The following is a 21,664-nucleotide window of genomic DNA, read 5'->3' on the forward strand; positions in this document are numbered from 1 at the left end:
CCCTGTGTCCCTCCAGCACTCAATAAGCACCCAAGAGACTCAAATATTCATGAGCACAGCTCTAGTTACTTTCCAAACAAGCAAAAACACAGTGAAAAAGTAAAAAGGTGCCCTGCTTTCCAGAGAGGTGCAGAACACAGCTACTGCATGCTTTGCTTTCACCCCTTCTGCAGCCTCTGGCTTTTGGGTATAGTGCTCAGACTTGGGGAGAAAATAATTTAAGACCCCCACAGGGTCTTCAGTCTTTTACCACTGCACCTTTGAAGAGCAAAAAGCCAAAACCATCTAACCCAAAAGCTCGACCAGTGCCTGGCTGACCAAGAAAACATGAAGCCTGTCTCTACCTCCAACAACTTCCTCCCTTTATTTCAGTGTTCCATTTACTCGAACATTTGTTAGTTGCTAGCAGCTCTGCTCGGCTCTCTGTGGGATGCTAACAGATGTACACACGTGGACATCAACGGAACTAATAAAATTGGCTAGAAAACAGGTTTAGGACATAACAGAAAACGCATTCATTTACTCAGCTGTCATCTGCCTGTCATTCACGTACCAGGGTCTGTTTTGACCTTCATAGTGCTAACAGCTTGTTTTTTTTTCACTAGGACTTTAGCTATGCTCTCACCTATAAAGAAAGATATTTTTGAATATAATTTTAGGGGGTAACTAAAATTTTGCAGTAATTTTGAAAGAAATCAAAATCATATATAAGACACTTGGTTAGAATCAAATTTACAGGGCCATCTAACCCATGGCTATGCTCAAACATGGACTTTCATACCACCTTCCACTGCATATTCTCACTAGATTCAAAAGATATGGTATTTGCTGGGCACACAACATATGGAGAAGTCTTCAGAAAACACTTAAGCCTGCTCTGAGTGAAGGGAAACCAAAAAAGACACCCTCATTAAGAGCAGCCAGCAGCCAAAGGGTTATCCTAAGTGACAGACATAAGCTAGCCTGCTCTCTGGCTCACTGAGCTGCACCAGGGCACCTTCTCTCCAGGTAAAGGCTGTAATTTGCAATATATAAAAAGAGAGGCATCTATGCCTTTCCTGGTGTCCACATTTCAAAAGATGGTGGTAACTAAACCGCAATCTCAATGTGTCACATGCTCGCAAAGATGCCTCTCAAACAGTGGAAGAAAACATTTCTTGTACCTGGATCCTGGCCCAGTATAAGGTACAAGCTGGACACCACATGTTTCAGCCTTGTCACAGCTTGGGCACGACAGGGCGCATACAAGGGTATGCGACAACTCAGCAAGGTCTGCAGATGCAGAGTCTTGGATTAAGCTGCTTAATTCCCCCGCAGTTTCATTTCAGCTGCTTTTAGACCTTTGAAGGGGAAGAGGCAGGTCTTTGCTATGTGCAGAAAGGGCTCTGCAGCACATCAAGAGTGAGCTTCCTACTGCAAGCCAGAACTTTTGCTATTTCTTCTATGGTCCTCGTGGTTAAGGGGAGACACCAAGGCAGCATCCAAGTGCTGCACAGCCTGCTCAGGATGGTCGGTTTCTATTAATGAAATTCTCTCTCATCCCCCTGCTCTATGGTACAAGTTGGCTCCAAAGTGAAGTATTGAATAGTACAACACCAAAACCTCTCTCCAGATAGCATTTCAAGGAAGAACAGATGCCTAGCAAATAGGTGGATCAATCACCTGCCACCACCCTCTGCCCCGCTGACTGAAGGCTCCTGGGAGAACAGCAGCATCCCTTCTTTAAGACTGGCCATCAGCCACGCCACCAATAAGACACTGTTTATATTAAAAATATAAAAGAGCAATCACAGCAGTGTAGTTCAGAGAGCAACAACAATCCCGCTGCTTTGCCAGCGGCAAGTCCTGGGATTTTACATATCTGCTTCTAACCATTATGTCAACTGTCCTTCATATATCACCAAAATTCAACCTAGCCTCAAAAATACCTTGTATTTTCCTATCCTATTAACAGACCTCATACACAGAGGAAGCAAAATATCCTGGAAGATGAGCAATTACCTCACCAAGTATTTTAGAGCAGGAGCCACCATTTTACAGCAAACATCAAAACAGTGAGTGCTCCTCTGCTGACTGTGCAGCTTTGTGTTATTCCCATAATGGGCTGCAAACCCAGCCACATGCTAACAGAAAAAAAAAGGCATCTGATCCCAGGCAAGAATAAAAATATGTTTGCTACAATACAAAAAGTGTTAGAAAGAAAAACAGCATTTAATCCTGTGGCTCATGAAGACCTCTCATGACTCAGAAAATAAATGCAAACAGATGAAAAAGTTAATTTGGATCATACCAGCCCCACTGGCACGCAAAGGGCAGAGCAGACACCCCAGGGAGAAGGAAGGAAAGATTTGCCATAGATCAGGTTACTATCACTGATAGCTGACCTAAAACAGCACAAGATTTCTGCAGACTCTGCCAGTTCTTCTAATTTTCAAAGGTGCAACCTCCTCCTTCAAGAGATGAGATGTGTGAAACGTGAAACAATGTAACTGAGGTCAGGAAGGAAGGAGATGCAGCAGCACAAGTATGTAAGCAGCCAAGATGATAGTCCTCACTGCTTTAGCACAATTAACTGAAAACAACAAGAACGCAGAAGAAAAATTGTTCCTTTGAATACGTAAAAATTTTGATCTGAAGCAACGAGGACACAAGGAACTGGAATAATTTCTCAACAGTATTAAGCTACTGCGTGGGACAGAGTTGTTCTGTCCTACAAACATGCTCCTTCTAAACTCTGCAAACCAACACACTCATCAGGAAGCTGGAGACTCGGCTTGCTGGGTGGGCTTCACACAGTTGTCCCCCAGATGGGCCAGAACAGTCCACTGACATACTTCACTGTCAAACCTGAGAAATGTTCTTCAGAACTTGGTTTTAACTTAATCTCATTTGAAAATATTTAAACCACACCACTCCACTGGAAATTAAAGAGTAGGCAACACTGAGAACTTACAGGACTAGTCAGGTACTAAATGACCAAATGAATCAGTGCTGTGTAACCCACTTTTCTGTTCTGGGTGATTCTTTCCAACTTCATGCATCCAGGCTGGTAAAGCTCATACCAACGTAAGCATTGCTTGTGTCCTGTTAAATTTTTTGGAAGAGCTGATGCTGATACTGGCCAATGACAGCATGACCTCACAGCAGCCAACATATTTAATGTTACCTGAAGTCCCTCTGCTTTGTTAGGCCTTCAAAATGCACTAGAGGATTCAATAGAAGACTGATACATGTTAAAAACTTTCTTTAAATAATTTGAGAATTGCTCTTCAATGCTCAATACAGCCCTACATTTAAACTCTGTAAACGAAGTGTGGTTCTTTCCCACCAGCAGCTTTTTTTCTCCCAGATTTAGGCCAGACAGTATCTCAGAATAATTGTATGGTGACACACAGAGCCTCACAGCTAACCTAGAGGCCTACTAGACTTTTGAAAGACACTACATTCCCCTATAAATCCCCTAGAAGAATGCAATTTATCTTCCTTTATGCTCTCCCAAAACATTAAGAAATTCCTATTAATCAGCTCTAGCTATTCTTCTCTGTGTTACAAATAACACAGCTCAGAGTTTCCTCCCCACCCGCTATAAAAAGTCACTTTGGCTTTCTGGATACTTCTGCTTTACGCAGAGGTCTGACTGGAAGACATGTTCTTGGCCACGTGGCCAGGATCCTGGCCACCCATCAGGCAGAGAGGCTTGAATCAGGCAGACAGGACACAAGATAGGCACGGATCTGAATGGAGAAGCTCAAGTCTGCAGCCTCTGGTGCAGTTTTCTCCTGACTTGTGTGCCACACTTGCAGTAACTCCTGCAGCTCATTGTCAAAACCAATTAAGAGTACTCCTAACAACAAAAAAAAGTCCTGAGAAATCACATTTGAGCTGAAAGGAACAGTAAGGTCACCACCTCTCTTACCTCCTTCACAGCAGAGCTTGCTTCAGAAGGACCTTCATTTTGTCTACAGCCAAAGTTGTCATCAGGCTGCTCAAAGCTACAGCTGCAGACTTGATGGAAAACATGGCTTAAGGATCTTTGATTTAACCTGATTTATTTAGATTCATCTCATTGAATCAGACAAGGCATTTACAAGTCTTGCTTTCTGATGGAGCACTGAGATCTCTGCAGTATTTTCTCCACCTTTCTGAAGTCCCTGTTACCAGATAAATTCATTCTCACGACTCTTGCATTTTGATCAAAAGGAACTTTGAAAATCTGGAGTCCCTAGAAAATTTCTCTTCGCATGAAGGTTTGCAACTGGCTTTGGATGACCTATATTCTTTCTGCCCCCAAGAGGGTCAGTCCCTCTTTGACTACACTTCTTCATCAGTCACAGCATATGCTTGTTCAGTCTGCCACTCATGTCCCCGTGAAGGACACTTGGAGCAGGGAACTGTCACAAGTTCTCACCACAGCCTCCAGTCACCACTTTCCTTGTTCCCATTTCTCACCACTCTACATTCTTTATCACAGATTGGCTCCATCACATGGTCGAAAGTGACCCCAAAAAGACCATCAACACCCCACTCGCCCCACTGCCAAACTATACCAAACATATAAGAGGGACTCCTGGAGATGCTTTTCCTCCCCTTCCCACTGCTTCAAGACAGAAGACCACTTGATCCTAGAACAAGGTGGAGGTAGACCAGAGAATGGTTTTGCAAAGCAAATGTAACAAGATTAATCGGCTTCATCACACACACACACACACACACACACACACACAAAAAAAACCCCAAACAAAACAAGGAGAAAAGCTAAAGCAAACTAAAGGGCATTAAATATTTGAACACTAAGCAAAGCAAACATAACACAATACCTTATAGTCCAACTAACAGCAAATTTACTAACTCACTAATTTCACCAAATTACTATGCTCCTCGTCTACCTCCTAATTCAGGCTCGAAGGATCCTTTGTAAGGTAACATAGATCTAAATCTCTAAAATCGTTTCCCCAGTTGTCCTATTTATCTGAACTACATTTTACCAAGCAGGAAGGGACACACGTTGGAAAACAAAAGCTTTTCTTACCTCTGCTCCCAAATATTCCTGAATACTTTGTATAATTGTTCAGTTTTTATAACCTCCTTTCATACGATGCAAGAGCAAAAATAAGAAAAGCTACAAAGAACAAGAAATTAAATTAAGGGTTACACTCTTCATGGACCGTAGGCGAGACAAAGGAGGACTACTACTACCCAAGAAATCCAAAATCCTCTCGAAGGCATTTTTAAATTGATCTTTTTAAGTAATTTAAACCAAGTTTTGCTATTAGGACAGGAGGGAGACCGTAGGCTTCAGATAAAGAGCCTCAGTAAGACCTGATAGGTGAATGATGGTCTATGCACAGAATAGGTCAAACTCTGATAATCTAAATCTTGATCAAAAGCAATTATCTGAAAGTCAAATATGCCCTCCAAGCTTGGTGAGACCAGAACTTCTAAAGCACACAAATCCTAAACTCCACAGGACCACAACTGCAGAGACTATGAATTTTAAGCAGGATAACTAGGAGGACAGTTCAGAGGGTTTTAACCATACTCAAGACTGCCAGCCGGAGGGCACAGTCTGCAGAAGCAGCCAGATTACCCTCACAATTACTTGGACATTTTCAGTGTCTCCGTGCTCCCTCAGATTACAGGTTCCTTGGAGTGCAACCCCAGTTAGATATTTAAAGACTACTCAGGGTGAAAGTCTCCATTACAGGCAGGGTTGGTAAAGTCAGGCTGGCTGATACTTCCCATTGTAAGACTCCATTTTCAGTTGTTCATAATTCTGAGGTATCATCCAAACTAAATTTTTTTTCATGCTATCTGCATTTGATTTTGGGGTTGGTAATTTTTTTTGTGACTTCAGCCATATCAATCCAACCCAAGAAAGAAGTAGAAGGGATATTATGTCTTATGATTAAAGAAAAAAACAAACAAACAAACAAATCAATCCACCCCAGACACTTTAAAAAGCCAGTAAGGACTTCATATTTAACAGAAAAAATTTGCATTTCAAGGATATATATTTAGCAACCATACCAAAATGCCATGAAAATCTGACCAACATTATAACAAAACTATAGAAAACCACAGCTTGTCTTGCATTTTCTCAACTAAATCTGCTAGTAATGCCAAATATGATGGTCCAAAAAGGCTAAAAACAGGAGGAAAAAAAAATCCAGTATGCAAAACCTTCCAGAAAGAACCGATCCATTCTTCCTATTAGCCTGCGAAGAACCAATGATGGCAACAAGCTTTACGTTAAATACTAGGAAGAACTTAGCAATGCTCGGAAAGGAAAGGACTTGTACTGTCAAGGTGGACAGTGGCATCAGAATTGTTTTCAAGGCAGGGTACTTGCCACCAGAAATGATTTAGACATAGATGACTTAGAAACCAGGAAATAGAGACACTCTTGAGGGTCGCTGGCAGTGGCCCTTGCAACCTATTTTCTATGTTTCCATGCTCTCATTCAGGGCTACTTCACAGCCTCACAGGAGATACCAGCAGTGTCAGATCCAGGTCCAGGTCTGAAGATCAGTGACAGCATGGAGATGACCCATCTCCTGTACCATGCACCATGGGTCAAGTAACATGGCGTAGCAGTTACCCACCTCAAAGCCAAAAAACACAAGAACCAGATCTAGAAGCCTAGCAGAAATAAAGTAAATTGGGACAAGAAGCCCGAGCGCCAACACGACAGACTTAGTGACGGGAGCAAAAGAGAGAGATCCTGACAAGTCTGACTGCAATAGGAGCAGAAGAGACAAACTAAATGACAAATACAAGGAGTGGGTGGTAAAGTTACAAAAGCCTATGACAAGGAGGCTGTAGTGAGGACAGGGAGGAAGAAAAGCAGAGAAAGAATAAGCAAGTCTAAAAATCAGGTAGGAAAACTGAAACAATCAAGGTAAAGTAGTAGTGTGCTGAAACAGGATGACATGTAACTGGAAAGGAATGGAGATGTATAGCATGGACATGGACTTGCACGGGACAAGCTACTGACCAGGGATCACAAGGATGATGACACACGTGAGACAGGAGAGGTCATGCAGGCATGGAAGAGCTGGGAAAATGTGCCCAGCAGTGTACACTCCCAAAGCCTAAACCAGAGCCTAATATTGCGAAAAGTCACCATTTCTCTGCTGTCAGCAAATACACAAAACCAACTGGTAAACACAGATGAAGCTAGCTTGAACAGAAAATGACAGCTAATTACACATTCAGTGTAAGCAGTAGAGGTCTGTGGGATGCATCTGGGACAGCCAACCCTGCTCCTGATACTTGCAGAGGTCATTGTGGTGCCACATATACTGGAGCTGATGGGGATGGGTGGAGGGTTGTCTGGCTTTTCTTTCCTTTCTTGCGGAAAAAAAATAGCATGCAATCATGTGATTAAAGACTATCGTAAATAGACACAGAAATAAAGAGAACGAATGAAAGTTTCTATCCCAGCTTCAAATTTAGAAATGCCCCGGAATTGAAGTGCCTTCCCAATATCATCTTGTTAACTCTCAATTCCGCTCGTGCATAATATTGCTCAATGGACAGCTTTGCAAAGCAAGAAAATAATCCCACATATTTTAAACAAAGTGCGCTGTTAAACAGGCCCAGCATTTGTCCTGTTTTCTTTTACACAGGCAAAATGCACTCTACTTTTTTTTTTTTTTTTTTTCCCCCAAAAAGCTTTCAGTTGAGCATTAATCGCAGCTTCTGCAAACCCTGCAAAACCAGCCTATACGTCTCCAAGCCCTCACCGGTCACAGGACAACCTCCAGCAGCCCAGCAGTAAATCATCCTGCACAGCACAGAATCATAAATAACTCTACAGGAGCAAACCAAAATACTTTTGGTAGGAAAGTTAACATTTCCTTACTCTGATTCCAGGGGACGTGTCAAAGAAGAATACCTTTAAATAATACTTGAGAGCAGACTGAGGGAAATTAACCACCTCCTCCCTGGTACTCAAGGGATGCCCATTAGTGAATTCTGTGACTTTGCAGCTGGGAGACAAATAGGTTAAGGAAATCTTTGCAAAGGGGCAGCTAACTGCACACACCACCTAATGAATATGTATCTAAAACAGGAACATCGAGCATGTTATCTGAAACAGTAACACCAGAATCCACATCTAAAAAACATCAGCCCCCACCACTGCAGCCCCCTTTCACACTGATGTTAGAATTTTATAGTAGAAGGCTGGTCAATACTAATTAAGTGCAATGGAGCCATCATGAATTAATAACCTGCAGGGAGGGATGTTGCTGGTTTTAAGGGCTCCCCTTCTTCTCAATCTTCAAATTTAGTATTTTCTTTTGTAGCTCACTACAACCTTTTCACTAATCCCGTTACTTCACCAATTAATAGTTCTTAAAATAACAATAAAATAGTATGTCAAATTTACACAGCCTTGTCATCTGAGTATCACAGCGCGTACTGTGGCAAACAGGCATCCTCATTTCTCAGTTCCCTGGTACCCAGGGATAGTTACCCAGTCACCTGCAGAAGAAATGCATGAGAGAGCAGCGAGGTTATTTCTAGGACAGGGACTTAAGGAAATGGCACTGCTGTATCAAGTTCCCTTTTACATCACCATCCTGCCTAGGCAACGTTGAATGCTTCTGCTGTCCCAAGGCTGCTCTGAAAGTGCCTACAGCAGTTCACTTCAGCTCCAACACATCTGAAAGTGATAGGCCAAGGTGGTAAAGAGAAAAGGATTTTAAAATATACTCACTGGGTTCTGACAGACCCCACAGATTTTTAAGCCCTTACGAATAAGCCCTTCTCAACCAGCAGTTAGACTTCCAAGTATCACAACAATTACAGACACAACCCATGAGCCCACCTGAACCAACCATGTCCTTACACCAGGGAAAGCAAGATGCAGATCCACCCTCCAATTCCCAGGGGGAAATTCTCCTGGAAAAGTCACTGGCCAGGATTCCTCTCACACAAACCTTTGCTACTGACACGGTGCCTGCAGCACTAAAACAAACTCCCGTGACAAACAGTAGAAGAGAAACTCAGGTACCACATAAACGAGCACTACTTTTCAAGCAGCAAAGAAAGGGGAAGAGCACCAGGCCATGGACAGATAAGAAAGGGATCCCCTTCAGACAGCTCCTGCAAGTCAGCAAGAGTAACACCAAACTGAGGAGCAAGCAGCAAGACACGGCCTGAAAGGAAAGGAGATGCAATCTTCAAAGCAAGGGAAGGGGACAAGGGAACAGAGGTAGTTCCTGAGAGAAGTCAGAGAGGGGGAAAAAAGGGAGCCTTCCACTATGCACAGAAAAAGCTTTCTTTTTTTTTTTTTAATTATTTAGTTTAAGGGGGAGGGGAATCCTGTACCATCAAGCTTGCCTCGAGGGGAACAGACCCTAAAGCAGATGTAAGAGGACAGGGAGGGGGAAGGCTGTTCTAGGACTCAGCCTCCCTTGCAGACAGTTCAAACAAAGGAGGACGGTCTCCTATAATGGGTTGCATTGTACATTTTTAGCTAGCACAAGGTGGCTGTCGTGACAGGACTCCCCATCTCCTGTCTTGCCCCCCCCTTCAAATATGCACCCCCTGCATGATCCCAAAACGGACAGCAGACAAAGATCCGTATGATCACACCATTACTATAATGGGAGGTAGAGAAAGATAGGGAATGAGACAGAAGAATGAAAAGGAGACAAGAGAGGCTTTTAATGAGTCAGCTGCTGCTCTGATTTAAATAAGATCTCCATTTAAGAAGCTCTGCATTTGTTGTGTTTGTTGGGTTACTTAAATTAACAATAATAATAATAATCACTGACTGAGCAAGCAACTGTTGGCTGCAAAAGGTTGTCTCACAGGGGGTCCGGGAGGGAAAGGGTTATGGAAGGGGGAAGGGAAAGGGAAGAAAACCTCTGGAAAAAATGAGGCTGCTTGCTGGTTCATTTTAACAAGGACATAAATTAGTCTCAAAGCCACAAACGCCATCACCTCCCTGAGCCCTGGGCAGAGCGTAGCAAGTCAAACACGTGCCAAGATAAACGGCGCTGGCTGGAGGTGCTGAGGGGTGCTGGGGGGGACAAGAGGGGGCATGCTGGCAGGCAGGGCAGCAAAGATGCTTCAAATGGTGCCACAAAATGGAGACTAGTGATTCTACAGCTGTACAAAAGGGGACCTTCAGATGTTCCTGCCTATACCCACATCAAAAGCTAGGATCTCAAGGCAGAGAAAGAGGTAAAACGGGGTGGTGCAGTCAGAAAATAGCAGCTCTCCCCAGTCTGGCTTTCATTACCACGAGCAACCCTTCCTCCTCCTCCCATCTTGGAAGAAGGCCCGCTGCAGGCAGCAGCCCAGGTGAAAGGCTCCATCGCTGGCAGCAGGGAGGGGAGCAGACAATGGCGGGGTGATTCACTACAAAGGCATACATACTTCTATACACGCGCACACACACATGCTGGCTCGGCACTGCTGGCTGCCACATGGGCTGGCGGGACTCCTTAAGGAGGCAGCAGTTCCCTTCCCATCTCCGAGATGCTGACACCTTCCCCCTCTCCCAGCCCTGATGGGAAACAGACTCGGAGGAAAACGCCAGCAAGGCACTGGGCTGTCCAAGAAAGGGAGGGCTTTGTGCTCCACGCAAGCCAGCAACCTCACCATGCACCACACAGAGAAAAAGCCTTTTAGCATATAACTCCCATCCACTGAAGACTCCCTCTTTTATCTGCAATTAGTACATGATGTACTGGGCCTCGTTTAACACTCATTTTCACTGATTTAGGATTAGGGGGGATAAGACCAGGGTACTTTCTGTTAATGAATCTGAGCTCTTGTTCTCATTAGCAATTTTGGTTTCCTCTTTTTCAAGCATATTTCTACCTTCCAGCATTTCCCATTTCTTCCCATCACTGTTTCCAGTCTTCCCACCGCACACGCTCCCGTTTATTTTGTTTTACCACCCCACATGCCTATACAGAAATGGACCTCCCAGATTTCCAAGGAAGCTTGCTCCCTAAAACACAACAGAATGGAGACCAGGCAGGCAGTGTTATCTGGACACTGAACCAAACAGAGCAAGAGACTGTAGCAATTATGAATTCATGTTGTGGCAATTACCAGCTTAACATACCAACAACATTGGCTGTTCATAAATGAGACAGAGACTTAATGAAATGTGTTCACAGACTGTAAGGCCATTCCACTACTTCAAACACCACTGCAGAATGAGAATAACAAGGCTGGGGATATTGCTCTGGATGTGCCATGCTCCTTCAGCCCCACACTCAGCCAAACCTGCAGTGAAGTACTGCTAAGGACCAGCCTAGCAAGCCAAATACTCCCCCTGCAAGAAGCAGCACTCTGCTACAGCTGAGCTCACCTTCGCTGTCTTCCTCAACTCTGCATAAAAGGGCTATCCATCGTTCCTTTGGAGACCTCAACTGAGACACAGTCCAAGTTCTCCTCCCCTACCAATTATTTTAATATGCATCTTCTTCAGCATCAGCATATAAATATGCAGTCCAAATCTTGAAAAATCTATCCTAGATAGTGCATATTCTTAAGGTAGTCATAATTCAAGGTCAACCAATACTAGTAACGCATGGTTTCGGTACTTCCTTTCCCATGTCAGTCAATTAACAATTTCTGTGGAAAACAGAAGTCTATTAGGATATCCCAAACCTGTAAATGAGTTTTTAACCTCCCCTGTTTCAGTCAGTGATCCAGCAGAATATCACTTTCCCCAGCTCCACATGTCTCCAAGCCAACTGGCTCATGCTTCAGGGTGCTAGGCAGGCACACACTACACACACTTGTGTAGTGGGTGACCCAGGTACCCTTCTACACAGCACAGACACAGACTATGTGCATAATGGTTGTGGCAAAGAGCACATTGCAATACAAGGCTGTGCAGAACAACTCTCTGAAATGTGCACATGCCAATCTGCAGCTTAAGGGCATACACCTCCAACTAACCAGGCAGACTCTGAGCACACGGCAATACACAAATGGACCCTGACTGCACAGAGACAGCTTTTCAGCATCATTCGCTAAACTAAATATAGGTACAGAAAGCCTCAGGAGATTTCTGCAGAGCTCTTCTGTCTCAAAACAGAAAGACTTGGTCCAGATAAAAATAAATCAGTAATGGAAAGGACTAAATAGCAGAAGCACAAGGTGGGGCTTGAGAGCCTGGGAAGATACCTTCAGAGTGGACAGAGCGGACCTATTTTTCAGTCACTGACAATAAACGTAAAATGAGAGACAGAAAGGGTCAACACAAGTGTCACTTCTTACATCAGACTCATTCTGAGCTGGGCACCCGCGAAAGGGCTGCCCCTTGCAGCGGGACATGCAGGATCTCATTAGCAGCTAAGGAAGGGGGGATTCAGCCTGGACTAAGGAAAGCCAAGACAACTGTATGCATGTCGTCTAAAAACCTGCAAAGCTCCGAAGAAAAACAGCACCTGTGAAACCCACATTTGAAGAAAACTACCTTCCGAGAGTCCTTCCCTCCACCCCCTTTGGGAATATCCCCCAAAGGTTTCCAGCTCTGCAAGGCACTGCGGGGACATTATATAATGCGGAACTCCAAAAGGATTCCAGCTCCGAGATGCTGCTCTTCTCCTCCTCCCTTTGCCCCCTCCCTCCGGTGGCGACTTGCAGATGCCATACCGAAAACACGAAAAAATAATTCAAAAATCGCAAAATGCACAGGAACCTCAAAGGGCGAGCACTGTCCCATACAATCCCTTCGCGAGGCGGGGGAAACACGACATGGCCCTGGCAGCTGGGTGCGTTCCCCGGGAAACGTCAGTCGCTTTCCCCCGGGAAGACACGGGCAGCCCCACGCCTACAGCTACCCACAGGGGCTTCCCAGCCCTCATAGTGACCGGCAGCCGAATGGTGAAATGGCTGGGAAGACGCTTACCTTCCCGGTCGGCCGGCATCGGTCGTTCGAAGGCAGGTTTCGCCTAATTCGGGAGCAGAGGCACCCGTGCCCCTCACGCACCTCTTCCTCCCTAGAGGGCACTGCGAGGCTGCTCCGGGCAGGGAACCTGCAGGAACCCCCTTCCCCAAAGCGCCCAACCCGGGTCCCCAGCGCTGCGGGGCTCCCTCCCACCCCAGCGCCCGGCGGGGGCTGCGCGGAGCCGCGGTCGCCCCGCGGGGAAGCGGCGGGGCAGCCCCGCTGCCGGTCGCTCCGCTCCGCACGGCGCCGGGCCCCCCGCTCCCCGCCCAGACAAAGCCGGACAGGCAGCCGCCGCGGCGTGGCACCGGCAGCCCGGCCCGCCCGCCAGCCTTACCTGAGTTACCATTTTCTTTTTCTCCATAAACCAAAATGGGGGAGCCCGGCCGCAAGGGGGGAGGGAAGGGAAAAAAAAAAAAAAAATTAAAAATATCTAAAAAATACGAAAAAGGAAAATAATAATTTTAAAAAAAAAAAAAAAAGCGGCAGCCCCGTGGAGGCGGGCGGCGGGTGCCTGCGCTGCGCTGCCTCGCCGGCGCGGTGCCCCCCGAGCCCTTTTTCCTTTCTTCTCCCGTGTTCCTCCCTCCCTCCCTCCCTCCCGGCCGCCGCTCCCCCCGCCGCCCCCCCGGCTCAGCCAGATGGCTGGGGGAAGCACCGCCCCGAATGCCGAAGGTAATTAATGCGAGCCGGGACCGCCTCCACCGCGCCCCGCCTCGGCCGCCCCCCGCCCGCCCCCCGCCTCGGCTGCCGCGCCCGAAGCTCTCCGTCTCCTGCCCGCTGGGACCCCCACCGCCTCTCCCGGGGAATGAAGGGGGTCGGTGGAGGCGCAAACTCGAGCTGGAAACAAAAGCGAAGGTCGCCCCGCGCAGAGCTGCTCCCGGCCCGACAGGACCCCAGGGCCTGCCTGCGCTCCTCTACACCTACCATTGCCGGGGTCCCGCGGCCGGGCTGCCCCGCCTGCTCCTCAGGAGGCGGGAGAGCGCATCTCCCGGCAGAAGGATGCTCGGGAGATAGCTGTCAGTTTTGCACAGACCTCCCTCCTGCCACAAAGGGGAGAACGCGTGGGTAACACGGTGCATTGGATGAACCGGAAGCAGTATCCGTGCCAGGATCTGCATTTCTTTCATCATAAAAACTGGAGATCGCTGGACTCCTTCCCAGATTGCTTTTTTCCCCTCTCATTTATCTTCAGTAAGCATCTGGCCCTTAACACCTGAGCACTCCACGGTTGGCAGCATTTGCTCTCCTGGCGACCCCATAAAACGGACTGATACACTGCTACCCCATTTGTCAGATGGGATTCGAGACGTTCTGCTTGATTTTTCCTAACACTGCACACACAGAAACCCACGGACAGGTCTGAGCACAGGGCTGCTTGTGTGAGACAAGGGCACTACCAGTGCTCCAGAGCTCATGACACAGAGATAAAACCAGCTCAGACTACCTGCCCCTCTTGATGCCTCTCTTCTCAACACCTGGTACTCAAGAGCCTCCCCAGGCTTTCGCAGCAGAAAAGCCAAATTACAGTGCAGTAACACCTTGCATCCCCATTGGTTCTCCTTTGCATTAATATGCCCAGTTATAATTTACACTCAAAAAACCCACACAGAACAAAACTAAAAACCCAACAACAAGAAAAACAACCACTCAAGTCAGTGGCTTTTCTTCATGAGCTTCTGCTACCATGCTGTTCTCCAGGCAGGCTGTGCCTACCTACGTAGCTTTTCAGTTTCCCAATTCCACCACTCACTGCAAACTGACCTCTGTCTCCCTCGCTCCCTCCTCCTCTTCTCTACTAATGCAGCAGAAGGCCAACAGAACACGCATCCTAGCCCTGTTCATTCCTCTGGTGTGAAAAGCCAGAGACTAAGACATGGACCAGCAAGCCCTTAGATCCCACCAGAGCAGAGAGCCACAGGCCAGCTACCTCACACCACCAAACACCCAACCATGGTGTGGGGTCCTCTGGGAAGGAGCCAGCTGCCACGGCTGTGGCCCGCAGGGCTCTGAGTCAGAGCCCGTGTTTGTCTGAGTTACCTCATCCTCTTTGCTAGCTTGTATCTTACGGTACTACAGGTTTTGAGGCAATATTGTACAACCTGGGGAAGTACTGGATTATTTTTTTTTTCTTCCTTTCTCCCTTATTACAAACCTGAGATTCTGGAGCATGATTCTGGGTCAGGTGTAAATTCCATTTCAAGGCAGCAGAAAACACAGTGATCTCTTTATACTTTTGCCATAACAAAGCACCAGGTCTCAGGCACGTGCACCTCATTCACCAGACCTCTGCAAATAACTCAGAATAATCTCCTTATTCTTTTCACTTAACTGCTGCATTCACCTAGTCTCCTCTGTGCCACATGGCGGCAACTTCCTGTCCCAAACCTAGGGCACAGACCTTCAGGACAAAGAGCCATCATACTACCATCATCCCACCACTGTTCACCACAACAGCATAATTTCTAATCCATTTTGGCCTTCACCTTAGGAAACTCTAAAAATATTTGCCATCAAAAAGAATCCTCCAAAGAAAAAGAGGTGCCCAGCTGCACACTGAACCTTCTCTTGCACTGCCGCCCACCCACCACCCAGTTGGTACAACTGCTTTGCTCATGTGCCAGAAGAGTGGGAATTCCTTTAGTGTGATCTACTGCAGGTCTCCCTCTTTAATCTCCATTGTAGGCCAGAAAGCATCTCCTCCCCCATGCTTGGAATATATCCACCTTTGCAACATTTTAATGAGATAAAAGCCCCAATTTCCAATGGATGTACTCGGGCAACAAGAAATGCACATCTGCAGGAGCTCGGATTGCCATGAAAACATCTGAAATGAACATCTGATACCGAGTTTCAAAAGCTTCAAGAATACCATGGAAAACATGATCAGCCGTGGTAACACTTGACATCTTTGTTGTCTTGAGCTCTACTGGAGCCCACAAAGACACTCCTGATAATGAATATGACTGATAAAATTAGGTGAATCTGTGCACCTCATCTTTCCTCACTGAGGGCTAGGGGTTCAGAAGTTGTCTCATGGCCAAGCAAAACAAGTTTGGTAGGCCTTCACTTAGCTTCTTCTGCGTTGAAGTCATGGCACCACTGCCCCATTTCCCATCACTGTTTGCCACCCTCTGCTGAAGAAAATTAAAGACTCAAACTGCAGAACACGCTGCTGAAAACAACAAAGAATGAGTGGAGCTGAAGGCTGGAAGCCTGGAGAACAGCAGCTCAGAGCCATGAGATCATCCCTTCCTACTTAACTGCATTTATTCAAAAAGCAACATATTCAGAACAGCTCTAGATGCCAATACTTTCAAGTTCTCATGGTTTTTCAGGCACATATGTGTTGAAACTTCATTACTGTGCTGCAGAAGTAGTACTCTGAAATAAGCAGGGGCAAATTTAACTAGTCTGCCTCTGCAGTGCCAGGACACAGCTTATCATCCTCACCACGCCACACAAAGCTCCTTTCTCGCACCTGAGCACATCTGCACCGTTTTATTTTCTCTTCTGTGTTCACCTGGATGTACATGATGTTTTTTTGTTAACTCCTATCATTCAAATTCTAAAGGAAAACAAGCTGCAGACAGAGGTTTAAGCAGCAGGTGACAGGCCAAGGCCAATGAAATCACACTAGTGACAGGACAGATTAAGAGCTAACTTCTGGTTTGACTAAGTGGTCTACACGTACATTTTCCAATGCTTGTGTTAGTTTAACACTCATAGGACTGAGAGAAACTGAGAGGAGAAAGCCATGAGTACTCTGCTTTCTGCATGTTTCAGGGTTTGTGGTCCTTTTTCTTTTGCTATGCTTATAATTCCCCTTTGCTGCTGGAGTGGAAGGAAAGCACAGCCTTCAATTTTAACATCCCATTACCTGCATTTCTGTGCTGGCTCAAATTTAGATGGAGCAAACCTGCCAGCTGGATCAATGCCAGAGGGAAGAAAAAAAGAAAGATTCAAGTGCAAAGAACCAATTTATCAGGAACAAATCTTAACAACCAAAAGACACACTTCTGCTGGTGGATTCTATTCATGTGCGTAATAAAAACCCTGGTACAAGGTAACCTAACAAAATACTCTTTAGTGGCTATCTAAAGTATCTCTGGGTAGATAATCTTCAACCGCCAGTCTATGTTTCACTTTTTCTGGCTAAATTTGGTGCCTGTGAGGACAAGGAATGCTGACACTGAATAGCAAAGGACTGTGCAGAGAACATCACCTTTCACTTGGCTCCAAAAGTATTTGAGCCTGACCCATGGCCTCTGGCTTCTCCAAGAACTCCACACACCAGGCCAGCAAATCTCACGTGTCCTCCAAATATAGCCCCCTCCCCCAGCAGAGGCTGCAATACAGGCTTCACCCTGCCCCGAGCGCTGCTCTCAAACCCACCAACCATTCCTACCACCCTACACACTCGCACTGGACCTCCAAAAGTGAAAAGGTGATGAATGAGACTTTGTTGGAGGTTTTCTCACTGGTTTCAGAGAACGGAGGAAGAAAACAGGTAGGGAGCCACTCTCAGTGGCTTGCCATCCCTGTGGGGTGGACTGCAGTCACACGTACAAGGCACATGCGCCCGGACAATGCAGTGAGGTACACAACAACACGCTAGTTTGCAGAGCACAGTACTGCTGTCAGCTCAATGTCCCTACAAAAAAAAAAAAAAAAAAAAAAAAGGCCAAAAATGCAAAAAAACCCACAAAGGTCTCAAGCAACACAGACCTTGGAGCTCAAGTGTCAAACAGTACTGCTCGTGTGCAGGAGCCTCAGAGCCCTCCACAGAGCCTCAAGGCCACCAAGGCCTGGGATGCACAAAGCCAAGGAGCCCAGCATGGAAGCAGCGTCATTCTACAAAACCAGCACGTAAGCTCCACTTTTGCCCAAAGAACACACAGAACAAATATCACAACTTTATAGAGTCTCCACCGTCCTTTTGCTTACCTGGACAACTGGGTATTGGTAATCCATACAGTACACACCATACATAGCCAAAGATACTCCAGCTAAAGGCCAAATGGACACAGGACTGGAAGCTTCAAACCCGAGTCTCCGTCTTTCAGCCTTGTGGGAAGGACTCTGGCAGCCCTGCGCAGTGCTTGGCTCGGGCCTCTGGGGCCACTCAGGTTGACACTAGCTCAGCTGAAAATAAAAAGGAGCTGCCTGGCTCGGCTCGGCTCAGCCCCTCTCTTCTGAGATCCAGCAAGGCAGCGCTCAACCATAGGCGGCAGAGGCTCCTAAAATTAGAAATCCCCTACTGAAAACAGCCTTCAAGCCTCGACTGAGGAGCGTCCTGCAACTCCCGGGCAGCAAACAGTGATTGCCAGGAAGAGGGGGACACAGGATCTTCACAGCCACCACTGCCAGGGACAGGAGGAAGCAAACAGCATTTAGGATCTGAAAAGAGCATATGTTCTGGGCTCTAGGTGCGTCAGAGGGAACACTCCCAATCCAGGACAGAGAAAAGCATATGGAACTGTTCCTCCCCCACCCCCATACCCTTCTTGCTGTCCCCAGCAGGGACAGGTGCTGGGATTAGCATAGTAAAACCCTTTGGTGTCAGGGAGGGAGGGAGAGGAGAAGCCACATTGGTATCTTGCTCTGAAGGGATCTCTTTCACAACGGAGTATGTGCCCATATCGTTTAACACCTCTCCCTCCCTCCACACTTGAGGCGGGCAGGGACAGCTGCCGGAACCCAGGCTGGTGGGGGGAGCTGGGCCCAAGGTGGCCCCCACTGCCCTGGCCTTGGGGGCTGCCCCCCTCAGCTGTTCCAATCAAACTGGGGGTGGGAGGGATTAACTCTGCCTCAGGGGACGGTGAGCAGTGGGGAGAAGGGAACAAGGCCAGGCAGGGCCAGTTGTTGTGCCCGTTTTAGGAAGCCCGTCCTCCCAGTTCCCAGGGAGGAATCTGCTTCCTGATGGACGGGGACAGATGGGGAGCTGCCCGGACAGGGGCTGGCAGGCTCACCCCACTGGACCTGCATGGCAGGTGCGTTACCAGACACCCAAGAGCCCATTGCTGATTCTCAGAAGACACACCGTGGCTGAGGGCTGCCAGGGGGCCTGATCCCCCAGAGCAAATCACATGAGGTTTCACCCACAACTATGCCAAACCGTACCAAGCTGCCGCCAGCCCAAACACAGGTTCCCAAAGAGTTAACAGCCCAAAACCACAAACAATTCCCACCATTCTCCAAAGGACAGCAGTGATAAAACCCCTCCCTCTGAGGTTTCAAAAATAAGGATGTTGCAGTGATCACACCCAAGAAGGGCTATCCAAATTCCTCCCCCTCCCACTTTAAATGCAGAGTAGATTTTTGCATTTTTCATCTTCAAATTTTCTGCAGCACTGCTGTGCACCACTAAACAACTAACTCAGCATAGCTCTGGGGTAGCTGCCTTTCCATTGCTACTGATAATTTCTTCCCCCTCAGAAAGAGCTACGATTTTATTTTTTTTTTAAGACCTTAAATGAATAGATTATCTAGCACCATTTGCATATGTGGCACTTAATAGTTTAGGTAAGGGGTGCCTAATCCACAGCCCTCTGACCCACCCAGCCTGGCAGGACAGCTCTTGGCTCATCCTGTGTTCCCACTGCACTTCTTTTTCTGAGACACCTCAGAAAAGGACAGTGACAAACTAGACGAGTGGTTACAGTAGCTGCCGCCCACTCTCATCATCTTTCCTAGGGCCGTAAGGCCACTTCTTCCTTACAAAAGGAGTACTGCCAATTTGGGGAGTATAAAGCATGACATTTTCTACTTTTTAAAAAAAAACAACCCAAAACTTTCTATAGCCATTGTTTCTGTGTGAAGATATACACAGAGAGATAAATTAATTGCCCATAAATGGAAAGCAGCTATGCTTCTAGATCTCTTCACTGGGGAAAAAGGATGAGGCACTCACAATAAACTTACATCTCATTCTGCCTTTCACCGGCTTATTTTCCCCCAGCCCCAAACTAGCTTTCTGGAGCTCATATTTTGTCTACTGATCCTCACCTTCAGAGGACTGTTTGTCCACCTCTCAGCACTCTTGCTGCAAGCCCTGCTTTGGGGCACAGTTTGTATCTGGTTTCCTCTAAATTACGGGTACTATTTTTTTTTTCCCCTCCTTTCTGTAACTACATGTTCGATAGGTGCCTGCCCTTCATTCCTTTGCATAGCTCATTACTATGTACTCAGGCAATTTAGTATCTTAAATAACATCTTTTTATAAAAAGGCACTAACTTATAAAAACTCAACATCTTTTCCACCACTTGTTTTTGCTGCTCCATATTATTGTCCCAGGTATTAAAACCAAATCCCTAACTAAGTTAAAACCCTGACATTTCTGTCACAATCCAATTCTTGTAATTTCCAATCAGGCCTCAGGGGAGTAAAACGCTTCCAAATCCTAGTACAGATATCTATAAATAACCATCAAATGGGCAAAACAAACCAAGGAGGTGAGGCAGGGAACACCACCTTTAAGCTCCTCTGTTGTTTCAACTACCAATCCAAATAGAACTGCCATGCTTTTAAGTTTTTGATGCCTATTGAAATACTCTACCTTAACCAGCATTAAGATACTTGTGTGACACTTCAGCAACTAAGCATTGTGCCTCCTGTGTCCCACAGAAGGTTAAATGACAAAAACTAGTTTTAAACTTGTATGTACCAAAAGGGATACAGCAGGACTACACACACTTTATCAACTGGTAGTAAACTACTGAATTTTTTGCAGAGCTGGCCATAATGGCTGGTTTAGTACTTTACACTGACTTGCAGCCAGTATTAGTCAAAAATAAGATGGCGCTGCACTCCACAACAGAGTGAGATAAAAGCCTTACTGCATTACCACATAACCTGCTATGCACATGCATTTCCAGTAACACAAGTTAGGTAACTGTTCTAAAATCATGGCCTTGTTCCTGCAAATGCTTACACATATTAATAATTTTTAAATTACACAAATATTAATGGTGGAAAAGACCTCCTGACACACAGAATGAGATCAATTGCCATCATACGATGTCATCTAATATTTTCAGAAAATTTATCACACTACATCTTAGAATTGGGTTTTGCACCTATAATGCCCCAGGCAAAAGGCTGCTCTAGAGCAGCACTCTCCAGCAGCTGGGATCTGTGTTTGTCTCTAGCTTAACATTATTCCTGATCAATTTCTGTTTATTCTTTGTTCTTGTGCCAGTACTATCCTCTGGCTTAACCATATTTTATCTTTCCCTTACAATTAACCTCCCTAATGTATCCCCCTCTCTACCCATCTAAACAAGCAGCTGTTCCAGTCTTCTGTCACATGACAAGCTTGCTATTCCCCAGTCTCTAGAAGCCCTTTCTTGCACCTGATCTAGTCTACACTTCTCTTTTTTTTTTTTTCCAAAAAAAAAACATTTCCCTGAACATTGTTAGCTCCTAATCCATTTCACAATTCCAGCACTAAATTGCTTCTTTTCTAGCCTCGTTAGTACTTTCCTCTGGAGCACCACATCAGATGCTGTAGGACCCCATCTACAGTAAGGCACGCCATCCTGTTAAGAAAAATGTATGTTATCAAGTTAAGAAAATTGGTTATCTTAAAAACAGACAGGCTGATATGGTCTAACCCTATTTTGATGGATTTGTGTTGCCTTTTATTGCATTTTTCATTTGCATTCAAGCATTCAATGCTTTTGTGTCAGCACACAGCTGAGGTTGGACCAACAGGTCTGTATTTACTCAGATCATCCTTC

The 21,664-nt window shown here is 46.1% G+C and overlaps 1 protein-coding gene across 15 annotated transcripts in view; it reads right to left on the bottom strand.

Moving 5' to 3' along the window:
* The window catches only part of RBFOX2 (RNA binding fox-1 homolog 2), a 176,840-nt gene that overhangs the window by 75,718 nt on the left and 79,458 nt on the right, over positions 1-21,664 (bottom strand). Inside the window, exon 1 of one of the 15 annotated variants that reach the window (XM_051608548.1) lies at positions 17,870-18,299. The exons of 13 other annotated variants lie outside the window; for them this stretch is intronic. In XM_051608548.1, coding sequence (XP_051464508.1) covers positions 17,870-17,914 — 45 coding nt within the window. In that variant the 5' untranslated portion in view covers positions 17,915-18,299. Of the gene's footprint in view, positions 1-13,262; positions 13,411-17,869; positions 18,300-21,664 lie in introns of those variants that run through there. One more of the 15 variants, XM_051608549.1, reaches the window with a different exon arrangement.

Source organism: Apus apus, chromosome 1 (genome assembly GCF_020740795.1).
Source record: "Apus apus isolate bApuApu2 chromosome 1, bApuApu2.pri.cur, whole genome shotgun sequence".
NCBI classification, from domain to species: domain Eukaryota; kingdom Metazoa; phylum Chordata; class Aves; order Apodiformes; family Apodidae; genus Apus; species Apus apus.